This window comes from Perognathus longimembris, chromosome 1 (assembly GCF_023159225.1).
Source record: "Perognathus longimembris pacificus isolate PPM17 chromosome 1, ASM2315922v1, whole genome shotgun sequence".
Lineage (NCBI taxonomy): Eukaryota > Metazoa > Chordata > Mammalia > Rodentia > Heteromyidae > Perognathus > Perognathus longimembris.
This window is the reverse complement of record NC_063161.1, coordinates 153069372-153092414: the sequence shown is the minus strand read 5'-3', so window position 1 is coordinate 153092414 and position 23043 is coordinate 153069372. Positions and strand designations below refer to the sequence as shown.

Here is a 23043-nt window from a genome sequence, read left to right as displayed (position 1 = left end):
TCTTAAGGAAAGATGCGGATCCTATGCCCAGGAGAATTACTACTGCAGATTTATAGATGATTTAATGGATCACCTAAACCTAATTTTCTGTTTTATCCTTAAGCCTTATTCAAAGAGTTATCTGTAAATAGTGCCAGAACATAGGTAAGTCATATCTAAACCCTTTACAGCATTGGATTCCCTGAGATATGTTCCTCATGTGCTGGGGAGTGGCCAGTAGCTGTCTTTTTCTCAAAATAAAGGAAGAGCCCTCTGACCCTGCCACCTCTAGCTTCATCTTAAGCCATCTTCCCCCTTGTTCTCTCTGTGGAAGCCCAATTGATTCTATTCTCTGTGCTCCTTACTTCAGGGTTTTTGCACAGTAGTCCCCAGTTCTCATCTCTTTCTGCCTAGTTAAATGCTTTAATTTGTCCTTCAGTTCTTAGTCTAAACCTCTTTTCCTTCAGAAGGCTCTCCTGGCATTCTTGGCAGATTCTGTTAGCAGACCTACGTAGAAACAATGTCACATGGGTATTTTTTTTCTGTCATCTGAATGAAAACAAGGTCATGCCTGGTTTCCTCAGCAGCTATAATAGTTCTGAGCAAGCTAGGGCTGATGGCACATGTCTGTAATTCTAGCTACTCAGGAGGCTAAGATCTGGGGATCACAGTTCAAAGTCAGCCTGGGAAGGAAAGTTCATGAGACTCTTATCTCTAGTTAACCACCAAAAATCCAGAGGTGGAGTTGTGACTCGTGGCCTTTTTTTAGCCTTGAGCACAAAAGCTCAGGGATAGCACCCAAGCCCTGAGTTCAAGCCCCAGGACCAGCACAAAATAAAATAGTCCTGAGCATATAGAAGATAATAAGTATTTGTGATGTGCATGAATGATTCATGTCACCACATTACATAATTACAGGGTACCATGCAAATGGAATATAATATGAATGGGGCACTCTGAAGTTTATGTAGAATAGCATCCTGAGATAAATGAAGAATACATTGGAAATAGTGTGATACTAGCAGCCCTTGAGCTGCTGATTTGTTTATAACACATGGACCAGGGAATCTTGACCAATTTCAGGTTCCTCTCTAGCTTTGGCTACTAGGAGACCCTTAATTCAAATTTGATCTCTATCTTTAGCCACCATGTGAGACTTACATCTTATATTTACATATTAATCAGGTCCTGACTTCTTTACCTTTTTCTTATTACCATTTCTTGTTTATTTTGTTTTAACCTGTTAAGGATGTTTTCATAAGGTGCCACTATTACTTTAGAATGTGATGTGTGAGGTATATAAATTAACCTTCTATTTGCTAATATTTGTAAGTAACTTAAAGAGGGAATTAGAACTAAAAGTTTTTGCATAGTTGGACTCAAGTTATAAGACTTAAATTCAAATTCCATCTTGGATTTGTTCCTAGGTGTGTAACTATCTTCTCAGAACCCATTTCACTCAGACAAACAGGAACACCAATTCCTTCCTTATAGAACTGTTGAAGGAAAAATTAGAGATTTTTCTGTGAAAGTGCTTAGGTAGCACATAGTAAGTACTTGAAGAATAGTTTCAGTAAATGTCCTTGGGACTGGTGGTGTGGCTCAGTGGTAAGTACTTCTCCTGATAGTCTATCAAAGCTACCCCCTCCTGCAGCCTGCCCTCAAACTGTGTTTCCTTTCTCTCCATTACTAGATCTCTTCCCTGAAGAACAGGCTGAAGAAGGTCTCCACAACCACAGGCGACGGGGTGGCCAGAGCCTTCCTCAAGGCCCAGGCTGCTTTCTTTGGTAGCTACCGAAACGCATTGAAAATTGAGCCGGTGAGTAGTCTATGGGTGTGTGACCAAGTTCATGTTTGGTCAAGGCTCTAGCTTTTTACTCCCTCAAAGGAGTGAAAAAGAGAGACCGAGACACAGAATGTTAGAGTGTGTTAAGAGTGTCTGCAGTAAGGAATTCCTAGTCTCACCTGGCATCTTAGCATGAAGAGGCCAAGTGTCATTTGAGAGACCCTTGCTGCTTCAATGAAGGAAGAAGTGGAGAGTGTACAGCTTGTGTGTTAGATATGATGCCAGTCCCTCACCCTCACTGCTCACTCTCTCTGAGTACTCACAGGACTACCTTCTCTGAGTCTCAAAGAAGAGAAGAAAATGACTTGCTAAAGGTCCTAAAGCTTCTGCTCTGTGCCCTGCTGTCACTTGTCCCTCAAAGGGACTTTTCTTCCGTACTTGAGGAAGAGCAGTGTCCTAGGGCTTCTTGGTGGCTTCTGTATATGGTCAGGATTTAAGTGAGTACAACGTACAAGAAGGAGCAGGAGATTATGTAAGCCTCCTGCATGGTCCTTCCTCCTTTCTAAGCCTCAGTTTAATCTATGTCCCCCACTGGCTTTTTGAAGCAATGCATTGTAAAAATTGGGTCTTCCCTAAAAGTCAGGGAAGTTCTACTTCTCCTGATTTTGTGAGAAGCTTTTAGCTAATTCACTGTTTGCTTAGCCCACCTGATGCTCTTGGCTGAGGAGCAAGCATGCCCAGCCCAGCCCAAGTGGGGTGTGAGGGATCCACTCAGGTCACACTGCTTGCAGACCAGTGCTGTTTCTGCTTTTTGTCCCCTTATTTCTCGAGAGCAAATTCCCATGGCTGGCTTGTCTTCAAGGGAAGTGGCTCTGGGTTTTTGTCATCCTCTTGGGCCAGGCCAACCTTGTGGTGTTGTAAGAGAAAAGTACTGTCATCTCCCCACCCTGAAAGGACAGTAGAACCACTGGCTCAGTCCTTTCCTGGTTCCTGACTAGGAATCCGCAGGTTGGAAGTGTTTTCACTCTGATCATTGTCTTGGTTGTAATGTATGTGTAGAATCTGACATACAATACGGAGGTGAACTGGGTACACATTGTTCCATGGAGAATTTTCTAAGATATGGGCACCTGTCCCTGTGAGGTGCCATGTGGATTTAAAGAAAGAAGCCCAGGGGGCTGGGGATATGGCCTAGTGGCAAGAGTGCTTGCCTCGTATACATGAATCCCTGGGTTCAATTCCCCAGCACCACATAAATAGAAAACGGCCAGAAGTGGCGCTGTGGCTCAGGTGGCAGAGTGCTAGCCTTGAGCAAAAGGAAGCCAGGGACAGTGCTCAGGCCCTGAGTCCAAGGCCCAGGACTGGCAAAAAAAAAAAAAAAAAAAGAAGCCCAGAAGTTTGAATCCTGGTTCTGTACTTCTTCAGTTTTACATAGAAGTATAAAAGTGCAAGTCACTTAGTCTATTTCTTTACCTGCTAAGTGTGGATAAGACTACCTTGTTCTTTCTACATCTCCAGGTTGTTGTGCGGATCAAATGAGCTTAAAGTATTTCGTAAGAAAGGTAAACATAAATGGTTTGCAGAGTAAAGCTTGGAGAGGGAAGACAGGCACTCCCCTCCCTGTGTGGGCCTGGGGCTGACTGAACAAGCAGAGGCTGGCAGGTTGGGTTGTCCTTTCGTGGCTGGTGGTTTTAAACAGGAGATGGGGCTGTGACAGAAGTTGGAGCTAGATTGGGCAGCTTTGGATTCCCTGTAGGGAACAAAAATGTGCTGTACCTGTCAGATTTGTGCAGCAAGACAATGATGGAGGGAAAGGAAAGCTAGAGGTAGAGAGACTAGTTAGAGGGACATTGTGGGGACTCAGAGGAGAACCTACAGGTGCTTGCAATAGGAAAAGGCACCACAAAGGAAGTAATGACCAAATCCAGAAATAGGAAGGACACTGATAGCAAGAGGGACAATGTAATTCCATGGCGTTCACAGCAGGATTTGTACTGGTAAAACACTGGAGCCCACTAAGTGATCATGATGGATCATGATGGATCATGATGGATATCTGAGGAAAATAACTTAAAGTATATCCACATGATGGGATGTTACACAGCCATTAACAGCAGTATTGGAAGATAAATAATGATTTTGGCATGTTTCCTTAAATCTAAGCTGCCATTTAATTCTAAGATATACCATTATTGTAGTCAGTATTAAGGAAGAAAGTGTACCCAGTGCTGGTGGCTCACATCTGTAAGTGTAGCTATTCAGGAGGCTGAGATCTGAGGATCATGGTTCAAAGCCAGACTGAGCAGGAAAGTCCATGAGACTCTATCTCCAATGAACCATTAGAAAACTGGAAATGGAGCTATGGCTCAAAGTCGTAGAGTGCTAGCCTTGAGCATAAAAGCTCAAGGACAGTGCCTAGGCCCTGAGTTCAAGCCCACAACCAAAAAGAAAGAAAAAGAGAGAAGGAGAAGGGAGGTGGGGGAGGGAAAATACTCTCATGACTATAATCCTAGCTACTCATAAGGGTGAGATCCAAAGATCAAGGATCAGGGCCAGCCCAGGCAGATGATTTTTATCTCTAGTTACCTAACAAAAAGGTGTGACTTAAGTGGTACAGTGCCACCTGTGAGTGAAAAGACCAAGCAAGAGCACACAGCCCTGAGTTCAAGCCCCAGAGTGTGCATGCGCGCATGCATACACGCACACACACATACACACAGAGTACTTCCAGTCATAATTAAAAGATTCCATCAGTTATAAGATGCATTGGATTTCAGATATAACAATGAGGAGAAACTTTCATCTTAGAATCAATAGACTATGGCAGATTTGTCACTTTGAGTCTCATTTGTATACCTTACATACCAGAATGACTTTTCTGCAAGGCCACTGTTTAGCCCCAAATTTTCCAATCAAGCATTGAACCTAGGTAACAGCACCATGTTATCTAGGTGGTTTCTAAGTCATAAGTTTGGTTTTTGAAGTCTCTCCATCTTAAAAAAAGAAATGGAGTAATGACATTCCCCATGTAGGACTGTTTGGAGGATCCATTAAAGTGACTGCAGAGCACATATGAGTGTGAGAAGAGGGAATGGCCATGGCTCTGTAGCGGGGAGAATGATGTCTTGGGTGATACTGACAGGGTGGTGGGCAGCACAGTGCTGAGGGGACAGAAAGACCTCCCTGTGGAGCCAATCATCGTTTAATTGTTCCTCTGGCTATAAAATAATGTCTGTTGAGCTAAGGAATGTAGCTTAGTGGTAGGGCACCTGCCTAGCATGTGCAAGCCCTGTGTTTTGCTACAGCACTGAAAGGACACATCACACCTGTTCTGGGTTGAAGGCTACAGAGACCTAGATGTGGGAGGTACCACACTCCCATCATCTGGAATTTGAATTCCATATTGTCACTCTTCGAACCAGGCACGAGGATCTTTGGTTTGCTCTTGATTCGTTTTGTTTGACCATTGATCAACATCTTAGGACATTCGGAGATCCCCGACAAAGCAATCCAGTACTCCACTTAGTAGTTTGCTTTTGCCTTTTAATATATGTAAACACTTACATCACATGAAAACTCTTCCTAAACACCATTGATAGCAGTAGGTGGCCCCTGTGATTCTCCCCAGCACCATGGATCATAGCCACATAAGAGGCTTTCAGAAAGAAAACTGCATCGGCCCTACTCACAGATTTTTGTGTGTATATGGTGATAATTGGATTTGGAAATCAGGACCTTGCATTTGCTAGGATTCTACTACTTGAGCCATGCTTCTACTCCTTTTTGTTCTGGTCATTTTTGAGAAAGGGTCTCACTTTTTGCCCAGGCATGCCTAGACAAACCATCTTCCTGCTTATTTACACTTCCTACCAAAGCTGGGACCAGAACTTTTTCTGTTGAAAATGGGGTCTCATGAGCTTGAACCACGCACTATCTTTGCAGTCTCAGCCTCCTGAGTAGTTAGAATTACATGCATAAGTCACTATATCTGGCTCATGAATTTTTATCAAGTTTTTGTGACCCCCAAATCTGTACCAACACTCATCACATTATCCCAGTTCTGGGTTTTGTTTTGGGTTTTTGTGTGTGTGTGTGTGTTTTTGTTTGTTTTTTGGTGGTTTTTTGCTGGTCCTGGGGCTTGAACTCAGGGCCTGGGCACCTTCCCTGAGCTTCATTTTGCTCAAGGCTAGCACTCTACCATTTGAGCCACAGTGCCACTTCCAGCTTTTTCTGTGATTAGTTGGAGATAAGAGTCTCATGGACCTTCCTTCCCAGGCTGGCTTTAGACCATGATCCTCACATTTCGGCCTCCTGAGCAGCTAGTATTATAGGTGTAAGCCACTAGCACCCAGCTGTTCTTTTCTGTTCTTTTTGATGGTCATGATTTTAAACCACAGTGGGTTTACATCTTATCTACATCTTCAGACACGGTCTCAGAGATTTCCTTAGGCACATTCTCCTATGTAGATTTATTGGGTCAAAGCATCCAGGTGTTTTTGAGGCCTTCATATCCAGCAAGGGAGAAACAGGTGGTGGACGCTATGCAGGGCAGTGCCCCCAAGGCAGAGGATGACAGCTAGTCACAGTCACTTCCCCTTGGGCTCTCTCCTCCTCACTGTTTGGTGGTATTTGGGGTGCTTGCCACATGGTTATGGAGTGGTGGCTTCCCACCTTGGGCCGATGGTTACCATCATGGGACACCAGTTCCCTTAGTCATAGCATGTTTTCTTGTCCTGAAAATGGGAAAACAGACTTGAGCCACTTATTTTTACTCTGCTGCTGCCAGCTGGTAAACCTGAGCAGGTTCCTTTGTTCTTAGCCTCAGTTTCCTTTTCAGACATGGATGTATGGTCCCTTCCTTTCCTGATTGTATTGTAGCATAATTATGCCTAGCTCAAGGACTGCTAAAAGCACCTTAGTGGGCCACTCCCACTTGGCCATGCCATCTTGCCAGCCTCTTTGTAGAGAGTGCAAGTCCTGGCCTGAGGGGTGCAGATGGGCCATTCCTCCTCTGCTGCACCCCTGGCTTCCAGCCTTCCTTTCCTACTCGGAAAAATTCATAATGCCACTGGCTAGGAAGATCTAGAGCTTTGTCCAGAGGGAAAGGGCCCTTTTGCTGAGCCCAGCCCTGTTCTGGGAGCAGCTTGATTCTCTCTATCTGCAGGTCTGTGGGGCACATGTGGGCTTGGCCCAGGGTGGTGTTATTTCTTTGGGGCCAGAAGAGATGTTTCAGAGATCTCCCTAAGTTCAGGAAGTGAGACAATGAGACAACAAGGCTGTCGGGCTACAGCCAAGTCTACCACTTCCTCAGTAGCCTCCCACAATACTGGAGCCCATTCAACTCCATGGGGATGGAAGCTCCAACTGGCAGTGACTTCTTATGAGAACCAGGAGACACTCAGGTGGGCCTCACTCCAAGACAGAGTTCCACCACACACCCCTGCCTCTCTTTGTTCCAGTATGTTCCATCTTAATTCTTTCTCTGTATTTTCTGCGCCAGGCACAGAGCATGGCACAGTATGTAGGCGCTAGCGAGTGGATTTTGGAATAATGGATGGGAAGAATGGGCAAAAGTAATGAAGGAACAGAGAGGTGTTGGAGGCAGTGCCTGGCATTGAGCCTGGGTTCAGCATACGTACAAACATTGTTTCCTGCCTTGTCTGCTGTAGGCTTTGGAGGTTGCTGCTTGCCTGGCAGCGGGGAGGGTGTCTGCAAATCACAAGGGCATGTGACCCATTTTTCAGTCACCTGGAGAATATCAGATGCAAAGCCCAAGACATTTAACAGTATTGGCCAAGCCAACTTGTTCTTCTTTACTTAAGTGACAGAACCACAAGCAGCCAGGAAGCCCCATTCGGAGAAACCTCCTTTATCCATGTCAAGCGCAGTCCAGGCTCCAGCTCATTTATTTAGGCCTTTCTTGCTCTCTGACACGCCTCCTAGCAGTTGCCAGGCAACTCTGGGAGTAGCAGTGTGTGTTGGGGATTAACTAGTTAGGGCTGGGGTCCTTTTTGGCAAGAAGGGGATAAAAGACAAATGATTTTAATTGCTAGGCCAAGGATCCTTTCTCTGGTAGAAAATGGCAACTTTGGGAGGGTGCGCACAGCAGTGTGATTCTTGAAGTTGCCTTGAATGGTCTCCTTTCTCCCTCCTAGGGAGAATGAATAAATTTTTTAAAGAATCTTTTACCTTACTCCTTTGTTTAAAATTATATCATCATGAAATCGAGTAAGACTAACCTACCTCCTTTGAAAAACATTTCCTATCACACTAGTCTCCATTTTAAAGACCTTTTGAAAAGAGATTGGTGTGCTTTCATTTCTCCCTTTTTCTGCTTGGAGCTTTGTATTTCTGCTACGTGAAGTTGTCTTAAGGTGATGCCTATGAAGACACATCCCCCTTGTGTGGCCATTTCAGTCCTTAGGAAATGTCAGATCAGAGATCAGAGTCCATGGTCTTGGGAGCTCAAAGGAGTATTCTGTTCTGTGCAGTGTCTGCGGAAAGGCTGGTCTGATTGGGGCACTGTGGGAGTTGTTTATCAGCTAGCTTGCCTGGCCCTCTTGAGGCCTGCCTGCTGGCTGGGCCAACCCCTGCCCACAGGGGCGAGTGCTGGGACCAGGGCAGTGAATAAGCTGTGCAAACAGGTCATGGCCTGCTCACTCCATCCTGCTTTCTCAGTTCATTCTAAATCAGGCTGAAGGAGCACAGGTATCATCTACCTACAAGCCCTGGTTTTGCACATGATTCTGCTGAGTCATTTATCCACCTAAAACCCCTTGAAGACACAGAAGTTAAGAGAAAAGCAGATTGATAGCCTGGCTTTCAAGCATGAATGCACGAGGCTATGTTGAAGCAGATTGGAAAGGTACCACATACATTTGTATCCTGCTTGAGTAGCACTATTGATCTCATGGTTTTTAAAAGGAGAGCTTGTATTTATGTTTATGTTTATATAGTATAGTGAAAAAGAGAAGAAGATTTTAAATAGAAAATTTAAGGCATTACTGTAGTTCCACTGGACTTTACATGTATTTACTTGTTCCTCATGGTGCAAAGAGTTCAACCCCCCCCCCGCCCCTGTTTAAAGTGACCTCATTAGTACTTCTACATTGCTAGAGAATATTCCATTCAGAATAGGAATCTTACCATGACCACACTTCTATATTGGGCATTGCAATGTTAAAGTTTGAAGCTTTCTGAGTGCAAGAAAGTCTGAGTGCAAGTGTGTGTATGCAGGAGCCTGTGATGTAAAGGCAAACTAGTGGTGATGTTATGAGGAGGTAAATTCCATTATGCAGAGAGGAGCTTGGAATGGTGTGTATGAAGAGCCCTGAATGGGCTGGTAGGTGCTCCCTGCCTTCCACAAAAGCAGAGGATTCCCAGAACATACAGAAGGGATGTGCTAAACGAGGATGGAGGCATCATAAGAGACCATGTATTGTACAGCAAGGTGAGAAACCCATGGGAAGGGCAGAGGGGAGGTGTATCCTGGAAGTGAATGGTTTCTATTCCTGGGAGCCCATGCTCAGGGTTTGTAATTTTCCACACAGCTTGAGTAGAATTGGGAATGGAACCCAGCTCCGACTTAAGTCCTCTCTCTCTCTCTCTCTCTCTCTCTCTCTCTCTCTCTCTCTCTCTCTCTCTCTCTCTCTCTCTCTCTCTCCAATTGTGGGAAATACAGTTCAGTTGTATTAATTACATTCACAGTATTGTGCAACCATCACTACTATTTTCATCATTCCAGACAGACACTTTCTGTCCATTGAGCAATAATTCCCCACTTCTGCCTCTCCAGTGCTTGCTGACCTCTAACCTACCTGCTGTTTCTATGGATTTGCCTGTGGTAGGCATTTCATAGAAGTGGAATTATACACTATTTATGTCTTTTCATGTCAGGCTTACTTCACTTAGCATAATGTTTTTAAGGTTCATCGAAGTTGCAGCTTGAATCCAAAAAATTCATCTCTTTTTAATACTGAATGATGTTCTACTTACTGTATAGTAGACCTCATTTTCTTTTATCCATTTACCTATTGATGGACATGTAAGTTTCCACTGTTGGGCTTTGGTGAATAATGCTGTTGTGGATGTTTGTATTCAAGTATTGGTCTGAATGCCTAGTCTCAGTTTCTTGTGGATATATACCTGGGAGTGGAATTGCTGGGTCATATGGAAATTCTGTGTTTAACAATATTATTATTGCTTAAAAATGTATTCTGCATGAGTTACAAAGTGGTAAGCTTGGGTGTTTTTTTTAATTGATTGAAATATATTTTTCTTTAAAAACAACAACTTTGTTTTTATTTTGTTTGATTTGGTTGTGTGGTACTGAAGTGCAAACCCAGAGATTTATGTATGGTAGCTAAGTGTTCTACCACTGAGTCATGCCCCTGCCTCTGTGGTGAACTTTTTGAGGAACCACCAAACTGTTTTCTGCACTGAGCATGTGCTTTTGCTACATGGATATGTGTCTTTGTGTAGCATTGATGAGTTGCCTCAAATGTTCTCTAGAAAAACTTGGTAAAAGACTTTCTTATGGGGCTGGGAATATGGCCTAGTGGTAAAGTGCTCACCTTATATACATGAAGCCCTGGGTTCGATTCCTCAATACCACATATACAGAAAAAGCTGGAAGTGGCTCTGTGGCTCAAGAGGTAGAGTGCTAGCCTTGAGCAAAAAGAAGCCAGAGACAGCGCTCAGGCCCTGAGTCCATGCCCCAGGGCTGGCAACAAAACAACAACAACAACAAAGACTTTCTTATCTTCTCATCCATTTCAGGCAAGTAGATAGTGAATAAGACAAGAACCTACCAGCCTGAGCTACATAGATGTACTAGCTGGAGTCTGGAGTAGACTGCCGAAAGGGCTAGTAAACTACCAGTGACCATTTTTTTCTTGTTTAGTGGGCCATCCAAAGTCAAAATCATGTTCCATCAAGAAGAGGGAATAGGGGGCTGGGGGTATGGCCTAGTGGCAAGAGTGGAGTGCTTGTCTCCTATACATGAGGCCCTGGGTTCAATTCCCCAGCACCACATATACAGAAAACGGCCAGAAGTGGCGCGGTGGCTCAAGTGGCAGAGTGTTAGCCTTGAGCAAAAAGAAGCCAGGGACAGTGCTCAAGCCCTGAGTCCAAGCCCCAGGACTGGCCAAAAAAAAAAAAGAAGAAGAAGAAGAAGAAGAGGGAATAAAGGGAGGTGCTTACACCACTGGGTCTCTGGGAGGCCCACTGAAGCTGGATAGCCAAGGAGGCTATCAGGTGTGACAGACAGAGGATAGCCTCAGAAGCTACCCAGGTTTTGATTCTATTTGAAGTCACTCATCCTCAGTGTTATCACTCAGAAAATGGAAATTGCACCTCCCCTGTAGGACTATTGAGAAAAAAAAAAAAAGATGTCTGTAAAACACTAGCACAAAGCCTGCTGAGTAGGTCGTAGTTAAATGACAGCAACCATTTCTGGGTGACAGGAAGATAGAAAGGCAGAGAAGGAGAATAGATTACACATTCTAGAACAGTAGTTTCCATGCTGGTTCAGCAAGTGTCAGGGTACCTGTGACCATGCAAAACAACCTCTTAGTCCTGTCTCTTCAACTAACCATCAGAGTATGTCTTTCATGTCAAATACTACTAAAAGATTTGAATGGAATCACATACTTAGTTACTTCCTTTAATATTGGAGGATCATGTTATTGCTTGCCAACACTGACAAATGAGGGTGGTAGGTATCTTGCAAGTGTTTAAAATTTGGAAACACTTCAGAATCATTTTTTTGCTTGTTTTGTTTTTTGCCAGTCCTGGGGCTTGAACTCAGGGCCTGAGCACTGTCCCTGGCTTCTTTTTGCTCAAGGCTAACAATACTCTACCACTTGAGCCACAGTGCCACTTCCGGCTTTTTCTATGTATGTGGTGCTGAGGAATTGGACCCAGGCTCCATGTACACGAGGCAAGCACCCTACCACTAGGCCATATTCCCAGCCCTAGAATCATGTTTTTAATGCATAAAAATGCCAAGTACCAGTGCTCATACCTGTAACCCTAGCTTCTCAGAAGATTGAGATCTGAGGATCATCTAGCCACAAAAAGCCAGAAATGGTGCTATGGCTCAAGTAGTAGAACACTGGCTTTTAGCTAAAGGACTGTGCTCAGGCTCTGAGTTGAAACCCCAGTACTGGCACAGACACGCATGTACACACTTGCACATGCATGTGCATACACACTCATGAAAGAAAATGTAATTGAGAAATATGAGAGACAGTGACAATTATTATTGTCACCAAATCGCCACTGTCCACAGCACAGAGATACTAGTGTTGCTCGGGAACACAGTTTACAAGTCCATTCCCTCAGTTGTACTACCAATTCTTGATGAACTGAGAACCATTGTTCCGAAAGTAGACTGCCCAAGTGAAAAGTAGTTCCCTAAATGAAAGAAAATGAGAACTGGCAGGAAATCTGCCTAAACACCATGATCAAGCTCAACTGAATGATTTCAAAGAGCATCACTGAATATGATGAAAACGAAATGCCTATATGTTATGAAATACTTGAAAAATAAAGCATGACTAGTGTTTCTTAGCTTATCCCAGAGGAATTCTAGGCTTTAACTTGGTCTCACTTAATAATCCTAGCTTCTGTCTTACTGAACTTCTTTAGGATGGAGTCATTTCCTGCCCCTGTGCCCCTCTAGTATGGGTAAATGTTCTTCAACGTTTGTTGAATCAATGGAGTGCCAGTGAGTGAATGATAACCTGCTTATACTATGTGTCACAGAGTAGAGGTTATATTTCAGTGTTGCACAATGTGTACAGTGTAAATAATTAGTCTGAAAAGTATCTCACCCACAGTTTCATCTGAGAACAGAAGAATAAACTGGCATACAATGTGTCTAAGTAAACAAAAGCACAGCCACAGTTGCATGTAGCTGACCAGAAATGTTTAGGGTCTGGGGAGGGCTGTTCTCTGTGAAATCATCATGGGAAGTAGCTAGTCTATTCTAACTAGAAATATACAAAAGGAGAGTACATTCATGGACTAAACCAGATCTACTATGTTAGTTTCAATCCTCTATCTTTGTTGGAAGCATTGTCAAACAGATATAGTGTCTGGTACTAGTGTTTTAAATCTGTCTCACTTTAGGGTCTTTTGCTTCTTCAGTGATACTCTGAAAAGAATGCCTTTCTGGTTGTCTTAGAGAAATAATAACATTTGACAATCTCGAGCTCTACGACCTCCTATGTGTAGCTAGACTGAGCTTAGTAACAGGACATATTCTTTCCTATACCCAGCACACAGAAGCAGTACAGCAACATAGAGGGAAGGAAGGTGTTTATGGTACTCATAGAAAGTAGAAGATAAAAGTGTAGATTTCCTTCCTCCATTCTGCTCTTGGAAATATATCCACACTGATTATCTATGAGGATTATAGACTCAGAAATAATCAACTACATTGTATTCAGTCTGATGCCACCCTTCTACAAAGAACTTGAAACCCACCCTGCAAGACAGAGAATCATGTTTACACATGTGCTCCTGGCACGGAGCCTGGCACCTAGGAGATTCTCAATAACTGTCTTTTAAATGAATGAAATTATCATAGTTCTTACTCACAATGCATATCCTTAGTTGTTTGGGAGCTGAAATCAGTTTTCTTAAACAAATCATTAAGACTTAAGAAGAAGAAGAAATATGAATCATTTATCATGTGCCAGGCTTTTTACATAACATTCCCTTACTTGATTTTCACAAAAACAGCACAGTCCCATTTTACTGATGAGAAACAGAGGCTTGGAAAGGTTAGGTCTCTTTTTAAGAAGTGGCAGAGTCAGGATTCGGCCTCTCCATCTGCCTGATTCTGGTGAGCACACCCTTTCCCCTGGCCGCTCTCTGCAATGGTGACTACCATATGGTCCATGTCACATGCAGTTCGAGGGCATTTCAGAAGAAAGCGGAGCTGGTTTTCTCTTAGGAGTCAATTCCTCTAATCTGTGCAAATGCTTCTGACAAATACAGGTTAAACTAACACCATTTATAAACTATTTTGCAAAGGGGAAATGTCAAAATCTTATATATCTTTTTAAAAACATTCCCTTAATAGATAGTTTTAATTGCCTAATATTTTGTTGTTTAAATATTTGATATTTATAGTGATAATTGGACGAAGATGTAAAACGGGTTGAGTGCAGCCCTTCCTCCTCTTTTCCTGGGCTGACACCTAGTGGTCAGCATTCTCAGAGGCAGCATTAGCCCACATTTCTTGAGAGCTGTTTTGTTTGTTTTAGGGATTTTTTTTTTTTTAGGTCAAGTATTTTACTACAGTTAAAGTAGCTACATTAGTGCACAGCTGATTTATTAAGGATCATCCTAGCAATCGAATTTTAACTTGTTTTGGAATTTTAACTTGTGAATTTGAAATCAGTTCTAGTCAAGCCTTGTTATGGTTCCCTGCTAAAGCTCACCAGGTGCCCATTCTGGCCTGGACATTGGTTGGTCTAAAAGGCAGAGGAGGCAATAAGGGCAGGCAACTGCTGAAGCAGAATGTTACACCAGGTATGGGGAGTTCAAAGATAACACTAATCACCTCTGCCAGTTGGTGAGGGGCAGCCTCCCAGGAAAGATGGGATGAGGGCTTCCTGAGGGAGACAGAAAGTAGCATGTGCAAAGAGGCCAGGGGCTTTGGGAGAACCTGTCATTGTTGGTGCTGTGACAGAGCAGCAACAGGAGGGCCAGTGGCTAAGAATGAAAGGGTTGTGGCTACCTTCTAGTCCATAGGCAACCTTGGAAGACCGAAAGGGTTTAGCACTAACACCATAAACATTTTTGAAAGTGCTCCTTGAAACATGTCTACAAGATGTTGATGTTTTCTAATCCTATAAAATTTGGAACTATTACATACTGCATACTGTAACTTTTAATTAACAACTGAAGGGGAAAATAAGAGAATGCCTATGTACATCATGGAGGAGCTTAGGCTTAAAGGGGGCAGAAAGATGACCCGAGACTAACAGCTGCAGATGTGGTAATCCCAAGGCCAGGGGCCACATCTCTTGCATAAAGCTGGTACCTGAGGGGCTAGCCCACAGAAGCTGGACCTTGCTGGACAGCCCACCCAAGCAGGCAGAGAAAGAGTGGAGAAATATACATGTTTCTCTTCCCTCTCCGCATCTGTCATTGATTCCTTGTGTGGAGTTCTACATCCAAAATCAGCATTGTGTTTGTGCAGAGTGGAGTAAATGCATGGGAGCAAGTGTGAGGACAAGTGGGTTTTGAACCAGCCCTGCCAGCTAGCACCTTTCCCCCAGCAAATAGAACATGGAGAGTGACTTAGGAAGGTGCTGGGGTTATAGTAATACTTGGTATCTACCTGCACTCTGCCTCTTGGAAGCTGTATGATTCTAGGCAAGTTATTATACATTTCTGAGCCCTATTTCCACAACTATAAAATAGGAGAATCTCTACTTCAGTGATATCAATGAAGGTGTCCTATGTCTGGATGGTTTCTGTTACATAGTGAAACAAGAACAAATTATTTCAAACCTTGAGGGGCTTAGCTTGGAGCCAACTGGAAGCCCAGAATGCCACATACATTGATTGACTACTGCAAACTTCAGTAGGTTTGATAAAGGTTTATTACTTCCCAATTATTAACTAGTAAATGTCAAATTTATTTGTAATTTTCTTCCTAGATGCTGGAGAGTAGGGAAAAGCCTGTAAGTTATACAGTGGGAATTCAAATGTTAGAGAAGTATTCTCCCTGTATTGTAGAAACTCATTTGGTATGAACTACAGAAAGTTGAGGTTCCAGGACAGCTACTGCATAAAAGCTGTGAAACCTTGGGCATCACTGCCTCCTTGAATGGCAGGATTTTCATTTATTACATAGGGATGATATGCCACCCTCATAAAATTGTTTAAGAATTAAATACAATGGCAGATATAAAGTACTTGTCCCCTGTTTGTCATCTATGCTCTCCACCACAAACCTGTCACCCAGCAATGTCCAGTTCACCCCCAGTCACATTCCATGGAGGCGTGGCAGGAGTTTGGGAAAGGCTTTAGCTGGAGATTACTTATGTTTGCTTTGCTGGTCTCTGTTAGTGATGTGAGCTGGCAGGTCTCCCTCCACTCAGCCCTGTTCTCATCACTCACAGCTCACTGACATTATTCATTTGCCAGTTGCCTGAGACTTTCTTGCCCGTTTCCTTACTGCACTGTGTTTTCTCTCTCATCTTCACACCCTTAACAATGGCCTGAAGAGCTTGAGGTTGTCCTGAGCAAGTCAACTGCCAGCTTAAAAGGTCATAATCTATTCTGTGATGGGAGCTTTGTTCCATTGGTGACCTGTGTTACCTTAGTGTTAAGCAAAAGTAGGGTGAAAGATAAAGCTTGCCATTTATTTCTGTTTTCTTGGTTACTAATGCACAATGTAACTTGACTTGCTAGATTAAAAAAACAACAAAATAGAGAGAGTTAAATTTATTTAACTCAACAGCTGTGAACAAGCATTTTCCAAGACTCTTCTCTACACAGTCTTCTTGAATCTTAGAGATGCAACCACATAAGCAAAATAAAGTCCCCAAGCTATAGTCACATACCTATAGCTTCAGCTGCTCCAGAAGCTGAAACTGGAACCATTTGAACACAGACATTTGAGGCCAACCTGGGCAACAAAGAAACCCTGTCCCCAAATAAACAAAGTCGTATCCATCTGATCTCTTCTCTTCTGGAAGACATACATAGTAAATGAACATGAAAGTCAGCAGGTGTCACAACTATTGCCCAGAGGAGAAAGAGGCAAGCAAGCATGCCATTGCTATGGAAGGGATCAGATGGAACCCAGGTCTGTCTGCTTCTAGCCCTCTTGATCTTTCTCCTGGTCTCAGGCTTCTTCTGATCCTGTTTAGTAGTAGTGTCCTGGTATGGAAATGTGGACTGTGTGTAGCATCTTGGTTCTTAGCTCATCAGGAGAGAAACTTTGCATGGCGAGGTTACCTAAGCCATTTTGCTATACTCCCTGCTGCCAGCCACATGGAGCCATTCTTTTTATCCTGTTATCTTCCCAGACACATTTAATCTTGATGGAGAAAGCATCTTGCCAGCCTGGACACAAGACCTAGTGGTGAGGCTTAGAGAAGATCTCAGAGCCTCAGGGATTTCTGCATGTCTTTCTCTACTTGCAAGACACCATGACAAAGAGAGTAGCTTACAGCTTGATGACTGGTTCCTGATCTTTAGGATTCAGAGTTTCACATATACTTAGCAAGTGTTGCCACTGAGCCACCTGCAGCTCTTCTAGCTCTTCTAGTATTTCCTTTCATACTGAGAATTCTGGTTCTTAAGGGCACCGTAGATAATAAAAGGAGACTCTATGATCTTCATAATCTCATAAAGCTGTTAAGATCCTTCCACCAACATGAGTACAAAAACCCTTTTAACTTTATGTGTGTATGTATGTGTAATGCTGGTACTGGGGCTTAAATAGGGCCTCATGCTATCATTCAGCTTTTTTCTACTCAGGACTATCACTCTACCTTTGAACCACACTTCTAGTTCCAGCTTTTTTGCTGGTTATTTGGAGATAAGAATCGCTCAGAGTTGTCCTCCTTGACTGACTTCAAACCTCAATCCTCAGATCTCAGCCTCCTGAATAGGCACGATCCGTTGGCATACACGCATACAAATATCCCTCAGTTTTTAACTATTTACATACGGCCATTGCATGCCCTATTCTCTTCCCCTTAGACCTTCTTTAGTCTTGATCTTCAAGTAACACTCCATATCACTCCAGTTCTAATTGTGATGTCTCTTGAGTGATTTTGGTTGTCCTCAGTTTGCTCCCTTCTGGATTCCTTAGGAAAATTTCATAGAACAATATTCCCCTGGCTGTTAGGTTGATAGTAGCTTTTCTGTACCCTTTATACATGAAAGTCACTTTTGCTAAATACAAAATCAAAAGCCTATTTATACTTTCATTCTTAGAGTATATTAAATGTGTTACTCTATTTTCTTCTCACAAAAGCATTGCAAAATCAGGCTGAGTATGATGGCTCCCATCTGTAATCACCATTATTTGGGAGGCAAACATAAGAAGACCAGCCCAGGCAAAGAAAGTTATCAAGACCCTATCTCAAAAAAAACATAAACAGGGCTGGGAATATGGCCTAGTGGTAGCGTGCTTGCCAAGCATGCATGAAGCCCTGGGTTCAATTCCTCAGCATCACATACACAGAAAAAGCCAGAAGTGGTGCTGTGGCTGAAGTGGTAGAGTGCTAGCCTTGAGCAAAAAGAAGCCAGGGACAATTCTCAGGCCCTCAGTTCAAGCCCCAGGCCTAAAAAAAAAAGGTGTGGCATGATGGTTCATTCCTGTAATCAAACTACATGGAGGACAGAAAAAAGAGGATCCTGGTCCCAAAGCCAACCTAGGCAAAAAGGCTAGAGGTAAGTGTGGCTAAGGAAGTGGAGCCCCTGCCTAGCAAGTACAGTTCTGGAAGTTTATAAACAAAAAGGCTAGAAGTGTGGCTAAGGAAGTAAAGCCCCTGCCTAGCAAGTACAGGTCTGGAAGTTTGTAAAACAAAAACATTGCTGTCAAAGTATGACAATAATCTCAACTTACTTTTTTTAAGACAAGTGTTTTCATTTTTTTCAGTGCCCAAGGATTTCTTTTTCCCCCTGACGGTCATTTTAGTTTTGTAATCTCAGCTATGCTGGATAATCCTCCACAACATTTGACACATACAGTTTCAACAAGCATGAGCTTCACACAAATTTATTTCAGGAAATTCTTGAATTAAAGGTTTCGACATTGATTCTGGTTTTTCCTATTCTTCTTCAATGACTCCGATTAGATATTTCGTCTTTTTGTCTCTCCAATATTTTTCACTTTCTTTCAATGTTTATTTGTACAAAAATAAAAAAATTAAAGTTTGTATCTTTTTCTTTAAGATTTTATGTCATCATATAACTTCATTTTTGAATTTAAAGAATTGTTCTGTTTTTCTGAAGATATTTTCAGCTCACATGATTTCCTCCTATAGTCCTTCTAGCTTAATCTTCAGCAAATAACTTTATTTTCTCTATCTTTACTGAATTCTATCCCCACAGATTTCTAAGTTTTTAGAATTGAGGTGTATGTCATTCTTTCACACCTCACATCATTTTCTCAGTGTCTTTAGCTCATTTTAACATGGTACATTCTAGTTTTAGTCTTTTAGTGGTCATATCTTTCAAGCATGCCTTCCTAAGGTTGTTATTCTGGACCTTTTTTATTTTCCTTGCATTAATTCTGTGTGGGATTTGAACTGTTCTCATTATTGTTTTATGTGAAATTAGGTTCATGACTTAAGAATGATTTGGAGTTCATTAAAGCTTTTCTAATTTCACAGAGTTCACAACTCTGTTGCTTTTGGTAGTGACCAAAAAATTGATGACTGCTTTCTTATGCTTTCTGTGTCCCCTCCCTGCTTTGACCTGGACCTCCTTTTCCTTTCTTCTTTCCAGTCCATATCCTGCTCGGTCTTAATACCCTCCTAGCATTTTTTGCCCAAGGTGATTGCTGGTTCTGGAGTAGCTTCTCCTGGAAGTGCATAGGGCTTATCGGCTCTCCAGAGCTGGATAGACCACTCAGCCCTTCTGTCCTTACTTTGGGACTTGGCACATACCTGGTATTGCTGACGCTTCATCTATTCTGTTATTGCACTGTTTTATTCATCATGCAATTTATTTTTACACAGAGGAGCTATATGTACCTATGTTAGATGGCAGAACAAGACAAACACCTGTAACTTAGCACCTAGCCAAAGAAACAGGCATTATCAATCTCTCTGCAGTGGCTCGATGTTTCTCTTATGTGTTCCTTCTTCCTCTCCTCCCATGCCCACTAACTCTTTAACAATTCCATTTTTTCTTCTTAAAAGAAGAGACTTTTATTTTGAGGGCAGTTAGGTAACTTTTTTTTTTTACATTTCCCAATGTAGATTTCACTTGATTTTTCAAAGAGTGCTATGATAAAAGGCATAGACCCTACCTCCACACTTGAATCACATTCAGGAAGATTTCAGTCATTAATAGTGCTTCAGCCAACAGTCATAGATTGAAGTGAGAGTAGAACATTTGACCTGAATTGAAGGACATTCCACAAAATAGGTAGCCTGTGCTCTTCAAAATGGTAATGTCTTCAACAAAGGAAGACCCAAGAATTGTTCCAGATTAAAGGACAGTGCAAGGCAGGACAACGAATGCAATGCAGGAGCCAGAATTTTCTCTTGCTATGAAAAGGTATTTTCTCCAATTGGTGGATTATGAATAAAGTCTGAAGATTAGATTTGTATGGGTGTGGGTACGTGCTTGCGCATTTGCTGGACCTGGAGTTTGAACTCAGGGTCTGGGCGCTGTCCCTGAGCTGTTATGCTCAGCGCTAGTGCTCTACCACTTGAGCCACAACTCCACTCTTCTGGCTTTTTTTTTTAATGCTTTATTGGAGAGTCTCAGGACTTTACTACTTGGGCTGGCTTCAATCTGAGATCCTCAGATCTCAGCCTCCTAAATAGCTAGAATTACAGGTGTGAACCACTGCTGTCTGGTCTTGAAGATTTGATTTTTATTTCATCAGTGTTACTATTCTGCTTTTGATTATTGTGGTTAGGTTAGGACATGTTAAGTAAGAGAATATTAATGATTTTGGAAAGTATAGTCAGTTTATTATATCACCTGGGATGGTATTGTTTTCAGACAGGATTTTGAACTCAGGGCCTTCTGAATGCCAGGTAGGCCCTGTGCCTACTTGAGCCACATCCCCAACCCTTTTTTTTTTGTTATTTTTTAAATAGGGTCTTAATGCCTTTTAATGCTCTTATGCCTTAATGCTCTTTATGCCTTGACTGATCTTGAACTACAGTTCTTCTCATCACCCTCAGAGAAGCTAGGATTACAAGCATGAGCCACCATACCTCTTGGCTTTAACCATGTTTTGATAACACAAGGTTGTCCCAATGTAGTCACTATATTGTGTGTGTGCATGTGCATACCAGTGCTAGGGCTTGAACTCAGGGCCTGGGCTCTCCCTGTGTTTTATTTGCTCAAGGCCAGGGCTCTACCACTTGAGCCACAGCTCCTCTTCTCGCTTTTTGGTGGTCATGGAAATAAGAGTCTCTTGGACTTTTTTGCCCCAGCTGCCTTCAAATCACAATCCTCAGATCTCAGCCTCCTGAGTAGCTAGGATTATAAGCATTGACCTCCAGTGCCCAGCTTCATAGTCACTATATTAAAGAATAGTTTAGGCATAATGTGAATTTCACTTAATTTGATTTTGATGATTTCATCCATGAAAAATTCTAGGTGATTCCAAAATCTGCTCCCAGCTAACCAAGATGCAAAGGAATAAACAACATATACACATAAGACTCTGATATCTGCCAGTCATCTCAGTTCTTCAGGTATCATTCTGTCCTTGGAAAGTGTTAGTCTCGCAACCTCCTTCCATCACTTCATAACATACAAGTTGTCACCTTCTTACCACTCATTTCCACGAACCTCAATTGTCTTCAGAGTAAAATAACATAGTCATTGTAGTGTTGTATTTCTTTATCACCAACCATGTGCAAAAGTATGCTGCCAATTTTTTCAGAATTCTATCCTATTTCTAATGTCAGTGTTGAACTTTTGAGTGTTGTGCCCTCAAGCATATGTCATATTGTAGCAAAATTGTAGGTATTGTAGGTATACTCAGTTATTTAGAGATAAAGGAACATATTTTCTGTCTGCAATTTATTCTCAAATGTTCCTAAAACCACTTTATTTATATATAAAGTGTTTATATATGATTGTATTGTATATAGGTATGGATGTGTATATATCTGTCTGTGTGTGTGTATATATATAGAGAGAGAGATGGATAAAGTTATCAAACTTGTAAAATATCAACATTCGAGACAAACTGGGTGAAGGGTACATGATAATTCTTCCTACTATTCTTGCAACTCTTCTGTAAATATGAAATTTTACCAAAAAGTAAGGAAGAAAGATTGGGAGGTTGAGAATATTTTTAAAATTGAAGTTCAAGTAGAAAGAAGCTAAGAAGGCAGAAAGAAAAATGACCCATCTGAGAAAGCCACCAAACCAGAGAGCAAGAGACTGTCTTAACAAACAACCCTTTTGTCTGTTATATCTGAAATTTACTTTGCTATGACTCTTGGAAGATAGTTTTATCTGGGTATGAAACTATACTGAAGATTATTTTTCTTTAGTACTTTGAAGATTTGTTTGGTTTTTTTATTGTTGGTGAAAAGTCTGCTGTCAATCCATTTGCCATTCTTTTGTAAAAATCTTTCCTCATATAATCTGCAATTCCACTACAATGTATGCATATCTTTATCTTGCCTTGGTATTTAATGTCTTTTCAATTCTTACTCAAGTCTTTAATTCTGGATTGTTCTCAGGTATTATCTCTTCAATACTTCTCTGCCAACTCTAGTTTTCTTTAGTTTTGTTAGGATTTTCTGGAAACTCTATACAGACACATTGGCATTTTCAAATGTTATCTTTGGTCTTGAATGTTCTTTCATCTTCTTTTTCTACTGATCCTGTGATTTGTTCTAGTGAATTATATAATGTTTTCTTCCAGAATAAGTAAATTCTCCAGCATTAATGGGCCAACAACAAACAAAATGAGACTGGATTTTGCCTGAGGAAAAATAGCTCATAAGAGATAGGGTTTATATAGCACATGATTTTGATTCTGTCTTTTGTGGATGCATAAGTTTGACTCAAAACCCTAAACAGTGAAGTAACTTCCGATTGCTGCCTTGCCCTGTTATGTGGGTGGATGTCATTGGGAGGATGAAGTGACTTCAGCCGCACGCTGTAGGATGCCACATGCCAGAAGACCTGAGAGGTGTCAGAGCTATATTTGGCTTCTTTTCCATTTCATTCTAAGTTGCTTCTCAGAAAGAGGACTTTAGTTTCTTTCTCTTTTATGGTGTGCAAGTTTTTCCTTTTTTCCCTTCTTTTGGCTGCCGAAATAGACTGTTTGCCAAGCTTTGTTGTATACTGCTTGTCTCTGCAATAGAAGAATTTTGGTTTTGTTTTACTGGGCAGATGTTTTTAAGCTTAGGATTTTTCAGCAATAGGAAAGTGATGAAATGTTTGTAATCCTATTCTATAAATATAAAACAAAGTCAACTATTATTTTCAACATTTGTTAAGCACAAAAGATGCTGGATGTCAGGTGTTACTGTAGTTGGGAGAAAGGTTCAAGTTCACACCGATGTTGCTATAAAAGTGCATCCTTA

At 41.9% G+C, this 23043-nt stretch overlaps 1 protein-coding gene across 9 annotated transcripts in view; it reads left to right on the top strand.

The window, feature by feature from the left end:
• Positions 1–23043, top strand: part of Dennd1a (DENN domain containing 1A) — a 453328-nt gene that overhangs the window by 311189 nt on the left and 119096 nt on the right. For all 9 annotated transcript variants that reach the window (XM_048342185.1, XM_048342167.1, XM_048342121.1 and 6 more), the window contains one exon: positions 1673–1798. In XM_048342185.1, coding sequence (XP_048198142.1) covers positions 1673–1798 — 126 coding nt within the window. The remainder of the gene's footprint in view (positions 1–1672; positions 1799–23043) is intronic.